Here is a 13,886-nt window from a genome sequence, read left to right on the forward strand (position 1 = left end):
ACAGCGAGCAGTCTTCAGGCTGCTCTGAAGAGCTAGAGATGGAGGGACGTATGTTGGTGAGGAGAGGCATTTTCTTCATTTCTGAGGAGTATTTGGACTCCTTGGAAGGTCCGGGAATTTTGGCTGTCTCTTGGGTTTCCATCAGGCCATCTTTCTCGCTATTTTGTGACTAGCCCAAGGCTCTTGGTGGCGGGAAACTCCCTGGTTTGGCTCCGCTGACAGGGTGCAAAACTACCTTGCTTGCTCTGGGACTGACGTCTTTATCAAGGCCGGCTTGGAGGGCCAGCACTGTGCATTGATATGGATTAGAAGAGTTGATTGCTGGGGAAAGGCTAGGCCAGACTGCTGAAGAATGGGGGCTGGGGCTGGGGCTGGGGCTGGGGCGGGCTAGGCCAGACGGCTGAGGAATGGGGGTGGGGCAGGCAGGATCTGCTGGGTCTAGAACAGGAGCTCAGCAGCCATTAGGGTTTTTTGAAGATTGCCTGATAGTTAGAGGCAGGAAGCAGCAAGTCTTTCCTGCCTGTTCCTTGTGGCACTTCCTGGAGAGGAATGAGTTCTGGTGGGTGGGCTTTGTCATTGGAGGCAGAACCTGGAATGTGCTCCTTTCGGGTCACTGAAATCACCTCATGTTACTCCAAAGGCACTCTTGTTATGAGAACAGGATGAACAACGATGAGAAATGGGATGTGGGGTAGTTAGCTCCACAAGCCACTGTGGACCACCCCTCCCCACGCCCCAGCCAAGCCAGACCTCTTCTTTCTTTTCATCTTGGTGGTTCCTTGGGTGCTGTATCCACCTGACCTGTCTCTTCTCAGGGCAGCAGGTGGTGGAGATAGCCACATGATAAAACACCTTGCCACGATTGACTTCTACTTTCCAAAGGGTTATTAGAAATGGCGGTAGAGGTGATTGCAAAACTATAATGTATGATCAACTTGAGATGACTCCCCTACCGTTCCTGAAGTAGGTTAGGAAGGCCACAAAAAGCAACAAAGATTGCATGATCCCAGAATCTGGCTCAGCTAGATTTAGGATGGTGTGTAGTCCTGGTGTATGTGGAGGTGGGGTGGGGGAAGGGTTCCAGAGGGGGTGGAGAGGGGCGGAGGGGGAAACCAAGAACTAGGAGGAGGGGTAGAGTTTCTGGGCGGGGAGGGGGACGCCGGGGCGCGGTGACGGGAACCAATGAGCTGCCAATTCGTGAGTCTCCAGCGTGACTGTAGAGATTGACGTGGAGGACACGTCAAATTGATTCTCGCACCCCGCAGCTTCCCGGTCAGACGAAATTCTCCCAATCGGATGAAGTTCACCTTGGGCCTGGGGTCGCGGGCCTGGAGAGTGTCCTGGGAGCGGGCGGCGGCGGCTGCGGCGGCGGGCCCTGGGGCGGGCGGCGCGCTGGGCAGCGGCTCACTGCGCGTCTCCTGCCGCCGCGGCCCTCGGCTCGCGCGCGCCCTCCCTCTATGCCTCTCCGGCGGTGGCGGCGCCCGAGCTCTCCCGGACTTCGCCGGGCCCAGCCCCCGCCGCTCCGGCGCCAGGCAGCTGGCCGGCCCGCGCGCGATGGGTAAGGGGCGAGCCTCAGGCCGGGGGCGGGCGGGTGCGGAGCTGGGTTGAGACTCTCTGCCTCCCTTCCTTCCCCCGATCCACTTTCCCTGGGCAGAAGGGCTCTATGTCCACAGGAGCCACGTCCTCTGCAGTTCTCGGCCATCGATGGGTCAGTCCCTTAAGTTCAGAGAGGAGGTGATGGTATGACCAAAGTCGCGAAAGGGCACTAAGGGTTGAAGGGCACAATGTCTGTCCCTGACCCCGACTTGTGTCAGCCTGTCCCCACTACGTCTTCAGATCTGAACTGTCGGAGGCTGGGGTGGACCTGCGGGTTATCGGGTTATCTCAGAGTCGCGCTAGGCTGCAGTGCATTGGCTCCCCAAGGACAACCTTGAGTAACCCGCCGGTGTTTTCTCCCTTGCCTGCTCACTCCTCTCTGGCGCGTCTGCAGAGCAGACGTACGGCGAAGTGAACCAGCTTGGTGGTGTGTTCGTCAACGGCCGTCCCCTGCCCAACGCCATCCGCCTACGCATCGTGGAGCTAGCACAGCTGGGTATCCGACCCTGTGACATCAGTAGGCAACTGCGGGTCTCTCACGGCTGCGTGAGCAAAATCCTGGCGCGCTACAACGAGACCGGTTCCATCCTGCCCGGGGCCATTGGGGGCAGCAAACCTCGAGTCACCACCCCCAATGTAGTGAAGCACATCCGGGACTACAAACAGGGCGATCCTGGCATCTTTGCCTGGGAGATCCGTGACCGACTACTGGCTGACGGCGTCTGTGACAAGTACAACGTGCCCTCTGTGAGCTCCATCAGTCGCATCCTGCGAAATAAGATTGGCAGCCTAGCGCAGCCAGGGCCATACGAAGCAAGTAAGCAGGCGCCGCCTCAGCCTGCGCTGCCCTACAATCATATCTACCAGTACCCCTACCCCAGCCCAGTGTCACCCACAGGCACTAAGATGGGCAGTCATCCCGGGGTCCCCGGCTCGGCGGGCCATGTCAGTATCCCGCGTTCATGGCCCTCTGCACATTCAGTCAGCAACATCCTGGGCATCCGGACGTTTATGGAACAAACAGGTTAGTCGTGATGTCTTAGTCATGACGTCTTCCGTAATTCTCTACAAAAAGCAGAATTTGGGGCGGGAGGATGAGCGAGGGTGTTGCATGCCCCTCTCCTTTTAGAACTGATTTTGGCTCAAAACTAAGTTCAGGACTGGTCACACAGGCTGGGGGTCCAGAACCTTCTGTGGGAGTCTTCGGACATCTTGAACTTTTTATGACAAATATGGAAAATATTTCCCAAATAGAAGAGCAGGCGCAGACCACAAAATCGGAGGCCTGAAATTGCACTTTTTCATTCTTGCAAAAAGAATGCAAATGCCTATCGTCAAATCTAAGCCAAACAAACTGCCTGGACCATTTTGCTCAGCCCCTTCTTTAGCTTTCAGGTTCCTTCAAGAGCTTACACAGGCCCAGGAAATCTTTTAAGTAAAAGAGAAGGAAGCCTTGTGGTCAGTGTTTTGTTAGTTTGTTTTGTTTTTCTTCTTTTAAAAGTATGGCCTAGACCTCTGTTGGGTTCAGAGGCCATTCGTGTCCTGCCATTAGAACAGAGGTAATGACACCCCGTTCTCTTTTGGGACTGTCGCTAGGACTTGTGCTCTGATTGTCATTAAAGTTCAGTCAAATGTTGCTAATTTCTGTTGCACGGAAAAGACTGGAGGTTTCAGGCAACTTTAGAACCCTGCCTAGGATGATGTGTGTGTGTGTGTGTGTGTGTGTGTGTGTGTGTGTGTGTTCTAGAAGCATTGGCTCCCTTTCCCAAGCAGTTAGTGTTTCCTTCCATACAGCGCTTTCGCTCCCGTATAGGAGCAGACCTGAGCAGACCCAGGACAACAGTAAGCAGTCTCGGAGAAGCAAGCTGGGGAAAGTGGACCTTTTAGCCCCATATCCGAGGCCTTGCGCACTGTTCATTTGGGTGGCTCTGTACCAAAACCAGCACCAACCAAAACTATCTATGGAGCAGCAGAAGGCAGGTGGTTGGGAAGTGGCTACCAGGTCCACACCCACCTTTGAAGGTTTCCCTCACCAGGGGTCACACACCTGATCTGGGAGCAGCTCTGTGCTAGAGACTTCTCGGCTAGGTTTTGGGGTTGATGCCTCTTTTGGGAGACCAAGAATGTCCCTAGGGGCAGATCCGGGCCAGAATGGTCTCCTAGCCTTCTGGGTGCTAATAAAAGACATTCCGAGGTTTACACAATTTTCTCATAAAGTTGCCTTGAACTTTAATCTTTCTGGTTGTCGCTTCTGAGCAGCGGAGAAACTGCCTCTGGTTGAGCCTCGCTGGTACTTTTGCTTTTTCGTTGGAAGCGGGCTCGGGGTTGGAGGAAATGAAGAGGAGGCCCCTCTCCTTCTTGCTCCAAAATGCTAGGTTTTGCTACTTCCCCCACCTCCAAAGAAAGGCCTTTGGAGTTTGTGGCAGCCTCTGGGGGGTGGGAGGAGATGTCTGGCAGTGCTCGCGGTTGGGTCATTGGCTTATGTACAAACTTCTGGGCTGGAGGTCTTCACAAGCGCACAGATATCCACTCCATCTGCTCCTGCAGGGGCCCTGGCCGGGAGCGAAGGCGCTGCCTACTCCCCCAAGATGGAAGACTGGGCGGGTGTAAACCGTGCCACCTTCTCCACCTCGCCAGCAGTGAATGGACTCGAGAAACCGAACTTGGAGGCAGACATTAAATATACTCAGGTAACCAGAATGCAGGGCAGTAGGTGACCTTGGCAGGGGTGGTTATAGAAAGGTGAGGGGAAAGGGCAGCAGCTTCTCCCAGCCAGGCTTTCTGAAGTCTGGAAAGAAAGAGAGTGTCTTCCAGCGGCCTATTGCTGTCAAGTCCCGCGGTCTTAGTTTGGAGCAGCCTGGCTTTTGAGAGAAGATTGGCTGCCTTTCGGTTAAAAAAAGGCTGGAAGCCCCCTTTTCTCTAAACTCTTGAGGTCTGTAAATCAGGTTTATGAATTAGATTGCTTGGGAGTCCGAGAACAGTGACAAGTAACAGGACAACAGAGTTCCTGTCACCGTGGCCTGTGCACGAGAAGCCAGAGGGTTTTCTGACTCTGTGTCTTTCTGCAGTCAGCTTCCAGCCTCTCCGCAGTGGGCGGCTTCCTTCCTGCCTGCGCCTACCCGGCTTCCAACCAGCACGGAGTATACAGCGCTCCAGCAGCCGGCTACCTATCTCCCGGCCCGCCCTGGCCACCAGCCCAGGCACCCCCGCTGGCTCCCCACGGAGCTGGTGTGGCGGTGCACAGCGGGGAGCTTGCAGCGGCAATGACCTTCAAACACCCCAGCCGAGAAGGTGAGGGGCACCATCTGGGAGGTGTCAAGTTATTGGAGGGGTTAGAAAGTGGGGAGAGGAGCTTGGGAGACAGAAGAAAGGAAGGAGGGGGGGGCATGAGTAAGGAATGGGGGAAAAAGTCGGGGTGGGAGGCGCGAGGTGATCGGGACAGATTCATCTCTAGCAGGTGCCCCTAAGAAAGCGCACGGAGAAAGGGAGCGACTCACTGTAAACTGCCCCTTTTAACCTATTTAGAGAGAAGGAAGAGGGTCAGGCTTGTAATCAGGATTTTAGGTGTCACTGAAATTCTTGCATCCTTGGTCAAATTGTTACTCTGCTCTGGGTTCATATTCTCCAAGCCAAGAATAGTTTAAAACACCCTCATTTGTGTAGACTGCAAAACAGCCCAGGCCCATATTTGGGTAGCCCGCAAAATGTAGCTTTCTCTTGTGGATGAGAAAGTCCTGCTCTTTCTCGGGGTTGAACCTAGCAGTGGAACCCTGACTTCTACGTCTGGACTCTCCACCGACTCCTGCCCTTCCGTTTCTTCCCGGTTCCCTTTAAACCTTGGTCCTAGTCTCTTTTTAGATTCGTTTTCTTCAGTGCAATCGATGGGGAAATCGAAAGCTTTCAGGTTCTTTCCTTCCCAGGGCGCTGTGACTTGGAACCCTGAACCGCCCCCCCCCCCCCCTATATCTGCTTTCTAAAAAGCCAACCAAGATATTTAACACATGAGGCCAGCATGGCTTAAATCACACTGTCCATGAAGTTCTTGTTTTTCACTGAACTGAGAAATAATTCACCCGATCTTGAATCTGTCAGTTATGAACCTGCTTGTATTTAGGTTTTGATCACCAAAAAAATTTAAACTTCCCTGCTCCAATAAGGGAGTCTCGGCTCCAGCAGAGAAGGAGGACCTTGCACAGAAACTAAAGGACCGAATGAGTCAGAAGGGTGTTCTGGCTTAGGAAATAGTCCTGGTCTTACCTGTTTCACACCTACCAATGCTGGAGATGGTCTTGTGCCCAGGGCCAGACAGATGATAGTGGTCCCCAGACAAAAAGAGCGATTTCCAAGAAGTTTTGGTGAGGCCAGATAACGAATCTGGGACTTGGAAGAGAAGACTAGTACCATTTACAGGAATAAGCTGGAGAAAGAAAATAGCTTTTGAAATTTTAAAATATTTTAAAATTACTTATTTTTATTTTATGTGCATTGGTGTTTTATCTGCATGTCTATGTGAAGGTGTCAGATTTTGGAACTGCAAACAGTTGTGAGCTGCTATGTGGGTGGGGGGAATTGAACCCCTATCTTCTGGAAGAGCAGTCAGTGCTCTTAACTGCTGAGCCATCTCTCCAAAACTTAAATACATTTTAGAACAGTCCTATCCTAGACTATAAAGATGGCCGCCCATTTGTCTAGACTGAGTCAGAGACTTTATTTTAATTTAGTTTAAATAATAGGATAATATTACTTCCTTACTTGGAGAAAAAAATCCATGAAAGAATTCTGAAACCTGAAAATATGATCTCCCAATAGCCCTGCATTTAAGGACAACTGCAGGGTCTCAGGGTGAGTTCCTTCGCACTCAGTTCCTCACTCTGGAAACTGAGGACTGTTGGTATAGACATTTGAATGAGCTTTGTCACACTGTAAAATGCTTAACTGAGCAGGCTTACTTAAATTCAAAGTGCATAGTCAAGAATTTAAGTGATTTCTCCTGGGTTGGTCCCAAGGAGAAGGAAGACATAGGAAAACTAAAGAGTTCATTGATTCCAAAAGGAAGCAGTTTTCAGAAGGGCCACTTGGTCCTGAGGGTGCTTCCAGCCCCACACAGAAACCTGAGGTGTATCAAGATCTAAAGGTGATCACACACTCACTAACTCTAAAGACCTGTAGTCAGCCTGGGAGGGACCTGTATTTGGGGTTTATTCCTGATTGATTTTCTTTATCAGACACCCCCTTTTCAGAAATACAGAGCACCACACAGTCTCGGTGTTCATTATATCTGCTTCCTACAATAAAATGCCCTGTTAACTATGTTGGTTATAAAAATAGTAAGTTATTGTCCTGATCCATAAAGTTCCTTAAAAAAAAATCAGTTAAAGGCAAATATTCACACCCATCCCGACGAACAGTTTCTCAGGCTGACTTGCAAGCATTTGTACTCAATGATTGCAAAAAGAATTGTTCACTAAGCACCTGTTTTTGAAACATAAAAGTTCCACATTCCATTGCAGTATGAATTTACCAGTCTTCTCATAGGCAGGGAACAATTGCTTCCTAACCAGACTGTGAAGAGTTAAAGCAAAGTTATAGAATCCAGTGCCATTTACTTTCAACAATTTCTTAAACAATGTGTTTAAAGAAAACTGTTTTCGTGAGAGTTTAGTGTCATTACTTTTTGTTTACTGTATAATAGTAAAATTAATATTAGTTAACTTTTTGGTACAAAATTGTCTTCGCAGAGACAATAGAAATTTGTATTCATATGAATATAAATTTACACAGTAAAATTCAAATTATTTTGATCACCTAATGTATATTCAGGGTACAATATTCACTACAGTGTTCCTCTAGTTAGCTGCAAATGGCCATCGGATTAGTCAGCTTGGAGCCTCATTGAATATCATCTTGGTCTTCCCCATTCACTACCTTTGTCTTGGCAGAAGGTTGTGACTCTAGGTTCCCTCCTATGGGGACAACAAAGTAGGAATGATTGTTGTTGACTCTTCCCTTCTCCTGAAAGGGAACTTTAATTCTTTGGAACTGAGAGAAGAATAAGGAAGCTTTATTCTCTTCACAAGTGGGGGTGGGGTGGGCTTTTAAGAACACCCACAATCACACAAAGGTCTTTGCTCCAGTACTTACCTCCCCAAGGTGAGGGACCCTATTGACTTCTTCTCAAGGCAACAGGCATTATATATATATATATATATATATATATATATACATATATATATATATATATATATATATATAAAATGCCAGCAAACCTTAAAGTTCCAAAACTGATCCCAGGAGGGATTTTTAAAAAGGGGTGTGTAGAGGGGCAAATTAAAAAAAAAAATCACATTTATGAGTGTCACTTTCGGGCTTCCAGTAAGAAAACTTGCTATTTGTGTTTGTGAAAGAGAATTTGCGATTTTGTTCTGATTATTGCTAATCCAGAGTTGGCGCTTGAACGATGCCAAAAGAGAACTCTGTCATGGATGACTAGATAGCCTCTGCAGATTATGAAACTCCTTGCTATTCCCTCTCCGTTGGTGGGGTCCCAGCCTCTCCTAGTCTGTCATACCAAGCTGTGCTCTCAAAATTCCCATATTTTTAAGGTGTCCTCCCTAGTCAGGTTCCCAGAGATTAGAGGATGCCAAGTGACTCGTGGGGGTAAAGGTACCTCACCTTCCCAGGGTCCTACAGAAGACCCCCACTCAAAAGGGGGAGGAGGAACTGAGATAGGTGAAAGCGGGAGACTCTCCCCAAAGTGGGGTGGAATCCATCTCTTGGCTCCTGGGTGTTTATTTCTCTCCACTTGTCATTTCTGCCTGAGAAACCTCCGCCTCAGATGTTTTAAAAACAGGTCCTCACTTTTGAAGGAAAGGAGTCTGGATATTTGCTTGTACAGTCATAACTGTGCTTAGTAAAGTGAGCTGAGAGGTACGGATATCACCTCTTAGGTTTTGGTCTGGACCGTCTCTATATCTATTTCTTCAACTATCTCACCAACCTGGTGTGTGTGTGTGTGTGTGTGTGTGTGTGTGTGTGTGTGTGTGTGTTACTTTGAAATAGGACAGTCAAAGCACGTTATGCCTGGGGTTTCGAGGAGGACAGCTGGCGAGTCAGAGTTCCTTCTCATCTGATCGGAATTGAGGCGTTAGAGAGTGGCTTTTCATGGGAGGAGGAAAAGAAAACCGAAAACGCACCCCTTTAGAGACCATTTGTTGTTGCCTCCTGGTGCGAGGGAAATCTGCATGGCCAGCCCGGTTCCGGAGAAAGGAAAAATAGGGTTGCACGATCATGGCGTCACTTTCTGGTTTCCAGTAGCAAAATTTGGGCCCCTTGCCAAAACCCCAAATAATAGAGCAATGCACAGGATTCCGTCTGACACGGCAAGCCCACTGTCACTTAATCCAGAGCCCCACAGGCCCCAGGATATGATGTGCCCGCAGTGCAGTGTTCCGCTGCTTACGTAAAGCATTACCTTGGCTCAAGTCTGAGGTCCTCAAGAATGTTTCCGCACCCCGCCTACCTCCAGAGACCCTGAGCCGCCCCTCAATACTGTTTGTCCTGCGGGGGCCTGGAGTGGATCGGTGGGTGGGGGTCGGGAGGACGTGCTCTGCGGGTGACAGGACCAGGTTAGACATGAAGTCTCTTTAGGAATTTAAGACCTCCACACCATCCCCTGACATCCGGGGTAGAGGGGAAAGGCTTGCCTCTGTGGTCATCATCAGGAGTGAATGCCTGGCCAAGTGGCCTGTGGAGAAGATCCACTAGCCCGCCTGGAGTGTCTCCCAGAGCGGGACAAGGAAGCATGAGCATTCCCCAGTCGGTGACCTGCTGGCGTCTTGCTCCACAGCCTAGGCTTTGGGAGGTGACCAGGTGCTCCTTTGCTTCCTCCGCAGGGACCGACAGGAAGCCCCCCAGCCCGGGAGGCAAGGGCACGGACGCACTCGGTAGCTTACACGGACTGCCCATCCCGGCCTCGACCTCCTAGGGGCTGTCCTCTCGCAGAGCCACAGTCCAACTCAGAGGAGCCGGCCGGAGTGCGGCTCAGTTCATTGGACCTCGGCGCTGGCAGCATCCTGGAGTTGGGACCCGGCACTGCCTCGAGTCTCAACAGTCCCACTGCGCTTCCTCCACGAGCCCGTGGAATCTTTTAGGTCTTTCCCTAACCTTGGTTTTAGATGACTGCGCTCTCCTAACCTTCCTAGCTCAGAGAGAGACTCCTGCATCCGCAGCTCAACTTATTTGTCTTTTTCCCATCCATATCCTTCCTCTCTTCCTCTTTCTCTTCCTTTCCCTCCCTTCCCCTTCTTCTGCCCGTTCTTTCTCTTCCCTCCTCTCTGTTCTCATCTCAGTCTTTCCCCTTCTTCATTCTTCCCTTCTCTATCTCCGGGTCTCTCTCTCTCTCTCTCTCTCTCTCTCTCTCTCTCTCTCTCTCTCTCTCTCACTCACACACACTTTTCTTACAACTGAAGGTTTGATCTTTACAGCTTCCCTGGCCCTATCTATGTCTCCAATCCTCAAAACCTTCAGTGCATTCTCCAAGGACCCAACCCTTCTTCTCTCAACACCTTCCCCACTCTCCTGAGCATCCTCAGTTCCCAGGGAGTGGGGCTTGAACCTAGGAGCAAAGCCAAAGCCCTTGATCATATATTTTTATAGTAACAAAGAAGCATACAACTTCCTTGGGTGGCTGCCCCTACCCCGAGAATATTGTTCGGAAATCTTTTTATTTTTCTGTGCCCGGTGACTAGGCTGGCTTTGTTTCTAAGTTGATGTCACCCGAAAGAAGATAGGACAAGAGAAAGAGAGACTGGGACTCGTGGTGTTTTCAGTAAAGAGTAGGCATATCTCTCGGCTGGCTCCAGCACACTCCCTAATGTATCTCCAGAGCCTTCAGCATCTTTTCAGGTGTTTGAAGCTCAGTACATTTATTAATTTTAAAGAACAAACTGCTTCAGGGTGCCGAAGTTCATTCCGACTTCTGGTTTGCAAGGAATTAGGGTGGGCAAAAACCCAGGAACCCAGGAGGCATCTTCAGGAGCTAGGCAAGAGGGCTATTAACTGATTTCAAGTTCAGGCGCACTGGTGGTGGGACTCTGAGTGTAATTCGATTGTTGTAGTCATAAACATATTACTGGTGAGAGTCTGACTTCACCTGTTAAAAATGGCCGCCTTTGAATAAAGGAAAGTCTGAAACTCTCCAGCTTGGTGAGGGAGAAAGTCTGTGTTCTCTGCCGGTGGGTGTTTAGTGCTTACCCTGGAGCTCCTCCAGCTCTCCTCCCGTGATGCACACTTTCAGAGGATGAGTTCTTCATGTTCTTGGGTGCTCACTGCTCTGTTTGGGCAGACGCTGAAAAAGAAACTGACCTGCATAGGGTGGGGGGCATTTGTCAGTTGCTCCCTACCCTCCCTCAGGGCCAGCATGGTTCAGAGAGTGCCAGCTTAGCTTTGTGGAGCAGAGGGAAAGCCAAGTGCAGAAACCTTCCTAAAATAAAACGAAAAATTTAAAGGCAAAAGGCAACCATGGAGGGCATTTTCTAGCATTCTAAAAGCTAAAGAAAAGTATCTCAGGTTACCAAACAGCCGAACGCTTTTAAACTACAAAGGAGTTTCTGGCTGATTGTTTTGTTTTATTCCTCACGGTGTTTGGCTTTCCGAAACCCAGGGAAAAGACTTTTGAGTTGAATTATTGCTTGTAAGTGGCACTGCCCACTGCAGCTGTCTGATCTGCCCCCATACATAGGACCTGTGGGAAATAATGTTCACTGCATTTAAAAAACATAATAGTACTTGTTGAAGTTATTAGTTCTAAAACAATACTTATTTTCTTTAGAGACTTTTCAGGTTTTAAAGCCCCTGGACTTTAAAAAGTTCCATTTAATAGACAGGAATAACAGATTAACCTTTTCCGGATCACACAACAGGTTGCGAAGAAAGAGCTTGGGCATAGAAATGAGTGACAGTATCTCATCTCGTCTAAGAGTCAGGATTGGGACTTGAACTCTGAGACAATCTGGCCAGCTTTCTACATGCCGGTTTGCAGAGCAGTGGTTCTTAAGGAGAGTGGGAGGGAAGTGTGGAAAAAAATAGCAGGGCTCCCTCAAGGTGCTCAGATGAGAGCAGTCTGCTCAATCCTTTCTTGCTTCCTGGAGAGGGATTGGCTTGCTTAGCCCAGTGAAGGCATTGCAACCCTTTCTGTAAATATGAGACGTATTTATACAATATGCACTTCACATATGTACTAAATCTATATTACAGTCTACATACTACTATATTACAGTCTCCATCTTCCGATTTTCATCTTCTCTTGTTCCTTGCATTCGAGACTGCAGGTAGGATGTTCAGGGATAAAGGCTAAGAGACTCCTGAAATCCAACTCAGGATGATAGGAGATTGATTTTTTTTTAAAGTCCCACCTGCAAAGGGAAACGTGTCTCAGATCTGTTCCCCATTGTCTTTGATACCCTGCGATGAAAGTAAGCCTTTTGAGCATTCTAAGCTCTGGAGCGCTCTGTACATCTAGGGCTATAGAGGAATATTGTGGGCGGGGGTCAGAATATAAGGGATGCATATAATAGTCACAATACCAACAGACTTTGGCTTTTCATGTTAGACACTGAGGGATAAACTGTTCTGAGTCTGGGACTGTGAAGAGTCCCTACGAACTTGACTTAAATTCTTGCTTCTCTGAGGGCAATGGAGGATTGTAGTCTCCCTTAGCCACGGGAGTTCCATCTGTGAGACACACCCTTCCACTAAGGCAATGCCTGCAGGAGCCATCTGTAAGAAAACTGGCATTGCCTTTACTTGCCTTCCCTGTAGATGATTGTGTGTGTGTGTGTGTGTGTGTGTTTGAAAAGGGTAGAGGAATTATTTCTAAGACTGGTGGGAGATCCAGAATTTAAATTGCATTTAAAAGATGCCATTTTTTCCGCTCTGTGCATCTAGAGCTGTAGAGGAATTGCAGACTCACGACACAATTTTAGAGCGCCACGAAGGGCAGAGTAACTGGAGAATCACGACTCAGAGGCTGTCTCTGGGTCACCACCTGCCTTTTACCTTTTACTTCAAGAATAACTTGAAAAAAAAATAGAGCGCCGTATCAAAAAGAAAACTATACAAAGAAAGACATAGAATCACTCTGGTGGCTTTGAAAAAAAGGGGGTAATATTCAGTGGAGTCATCAAGATGAAAATTCATCCTTGCTTCGTAGCCTCATTGCTGTTCTTACAGGTGAATCTCTTGCCACCTTCCAAATGCCCTTCTTTCAACAGAGGACTCCTTTCTGCTTTCTCAAGTACCCAGGGAAGAGCTGTGTCCTGTGCACAGCCATGGGAGGCACATCTGCTCTGGGCACCCCACTCCTTCAGCCCCACAGAGTGCATTTTGTTCCCTCAAAGGGATCCATATCAGCAAGTGTTTAGTAAAAACACAGTATTTGTAAAGAGGGCCAACTTCATGCTTCCAGTGATTAAAGACAGGGTTTGTTTCGTTGTTTGCTGGAGGAAGTACTTAGAATGGATTATAATAACTTCCCTGGAGGAAGTGGCTACTTCATAGCGAAGCAGAGGGACAGCAAACTCAGGGACAAGAGATGTGAAGCTTCATTCTCCAGGAAATGTAACCTGACTCCTTCAGACCAGGGAAGGAGTTGTTGAATTAGATCTTCCTAGTAGTCTTGGGGGTGGGAGTCTGATCTCCCTGGGCCAGGAAAGAATAGAATTGGAGAGACACTGAATAAATGCTGAGACAAAACGAAGTGAAGGAAATACCCAGTACTGTCACAGGCAATCCATTCACCTCCGGTTTCAGTTCACTGGGACCCATGAAGAACTAGGCTGCTGCTGCTGCTGGTGGTGGTGGTGGTGACCCTCACTCCCTGACAACTGCATTTCCCCTTGCTTGTTCTTGACTCCTGTAAAAAGATGGAGATTCACTGAATTTAACTGTGGTCTGGGCATAGTTCATTGTCAATTTCCTGGCACCAGCTTCTCTAGCTAGAATTACATGGGCCAGAGTTTCTTTTCAAAAGAAATGCTACCTGCTCCATGTTATGCGGATGATATGAATTTAGAGTCTTGCCAGAACGCATCGGAGGAGCTCAGTTGAAGGGCTTGTGCACCCAGACAGGCCACATAATGAGAAACATTTGATTCCTTTCTCTTATTGGGAGAGAATTATGCATAAATTAAGCCTTTACCTCGACACTGCTCTCTCTGTCTAGCCCTACTCACTGAGGAAATGCCCCTTGGCTAATATCCAAATCTTTGGATCTCAACTTGACAAAGACATTT

At 48.7% G+C, this 13,886-nt stretch overlaps 1 protein-coding gene across 1 annotated transcript; it reads left to right on the forward strand.

Annotated features, from left to right (window-relative positions):
- The first annotated feature begins 1,296 nt into the window (after positions 1-1,296).
- On the forward strand, positions 1,297-9,580 carry Pax1 (paired box 1). The gene is made up of 5 exons (XM_052181509.1): positions 1,297-1,558; positions 1,991-2,620; positions 4,144-4,286; positions 4,665-4,887; positions 9,489-9,580. Exons 1-5 carry the CDS (start codon positions 1,297-1,299, stop codon positions 9,578-9,580), a joined length of 1,350 nt encoding a protein of 449 aa, XP_052037469.1.
- The last annotated feature ends 4,306 nt before the right edge of the window (positions 9,581-13,886 follow it).

Source organism: Apodemus sylvaticus, chromosome 5, assembly GCF_947179515.1.
Source record: "Apodemus sylvaticus chromosome 5, mApoSyl1.1, whole genome shotgun sequence".
NCBI classification, from domain to species: Eukaryota; Metazoa; Chordata; class Mammalia; order Rodentia; family Muridae; genus Apodemus; species Apodemus sylvaticus.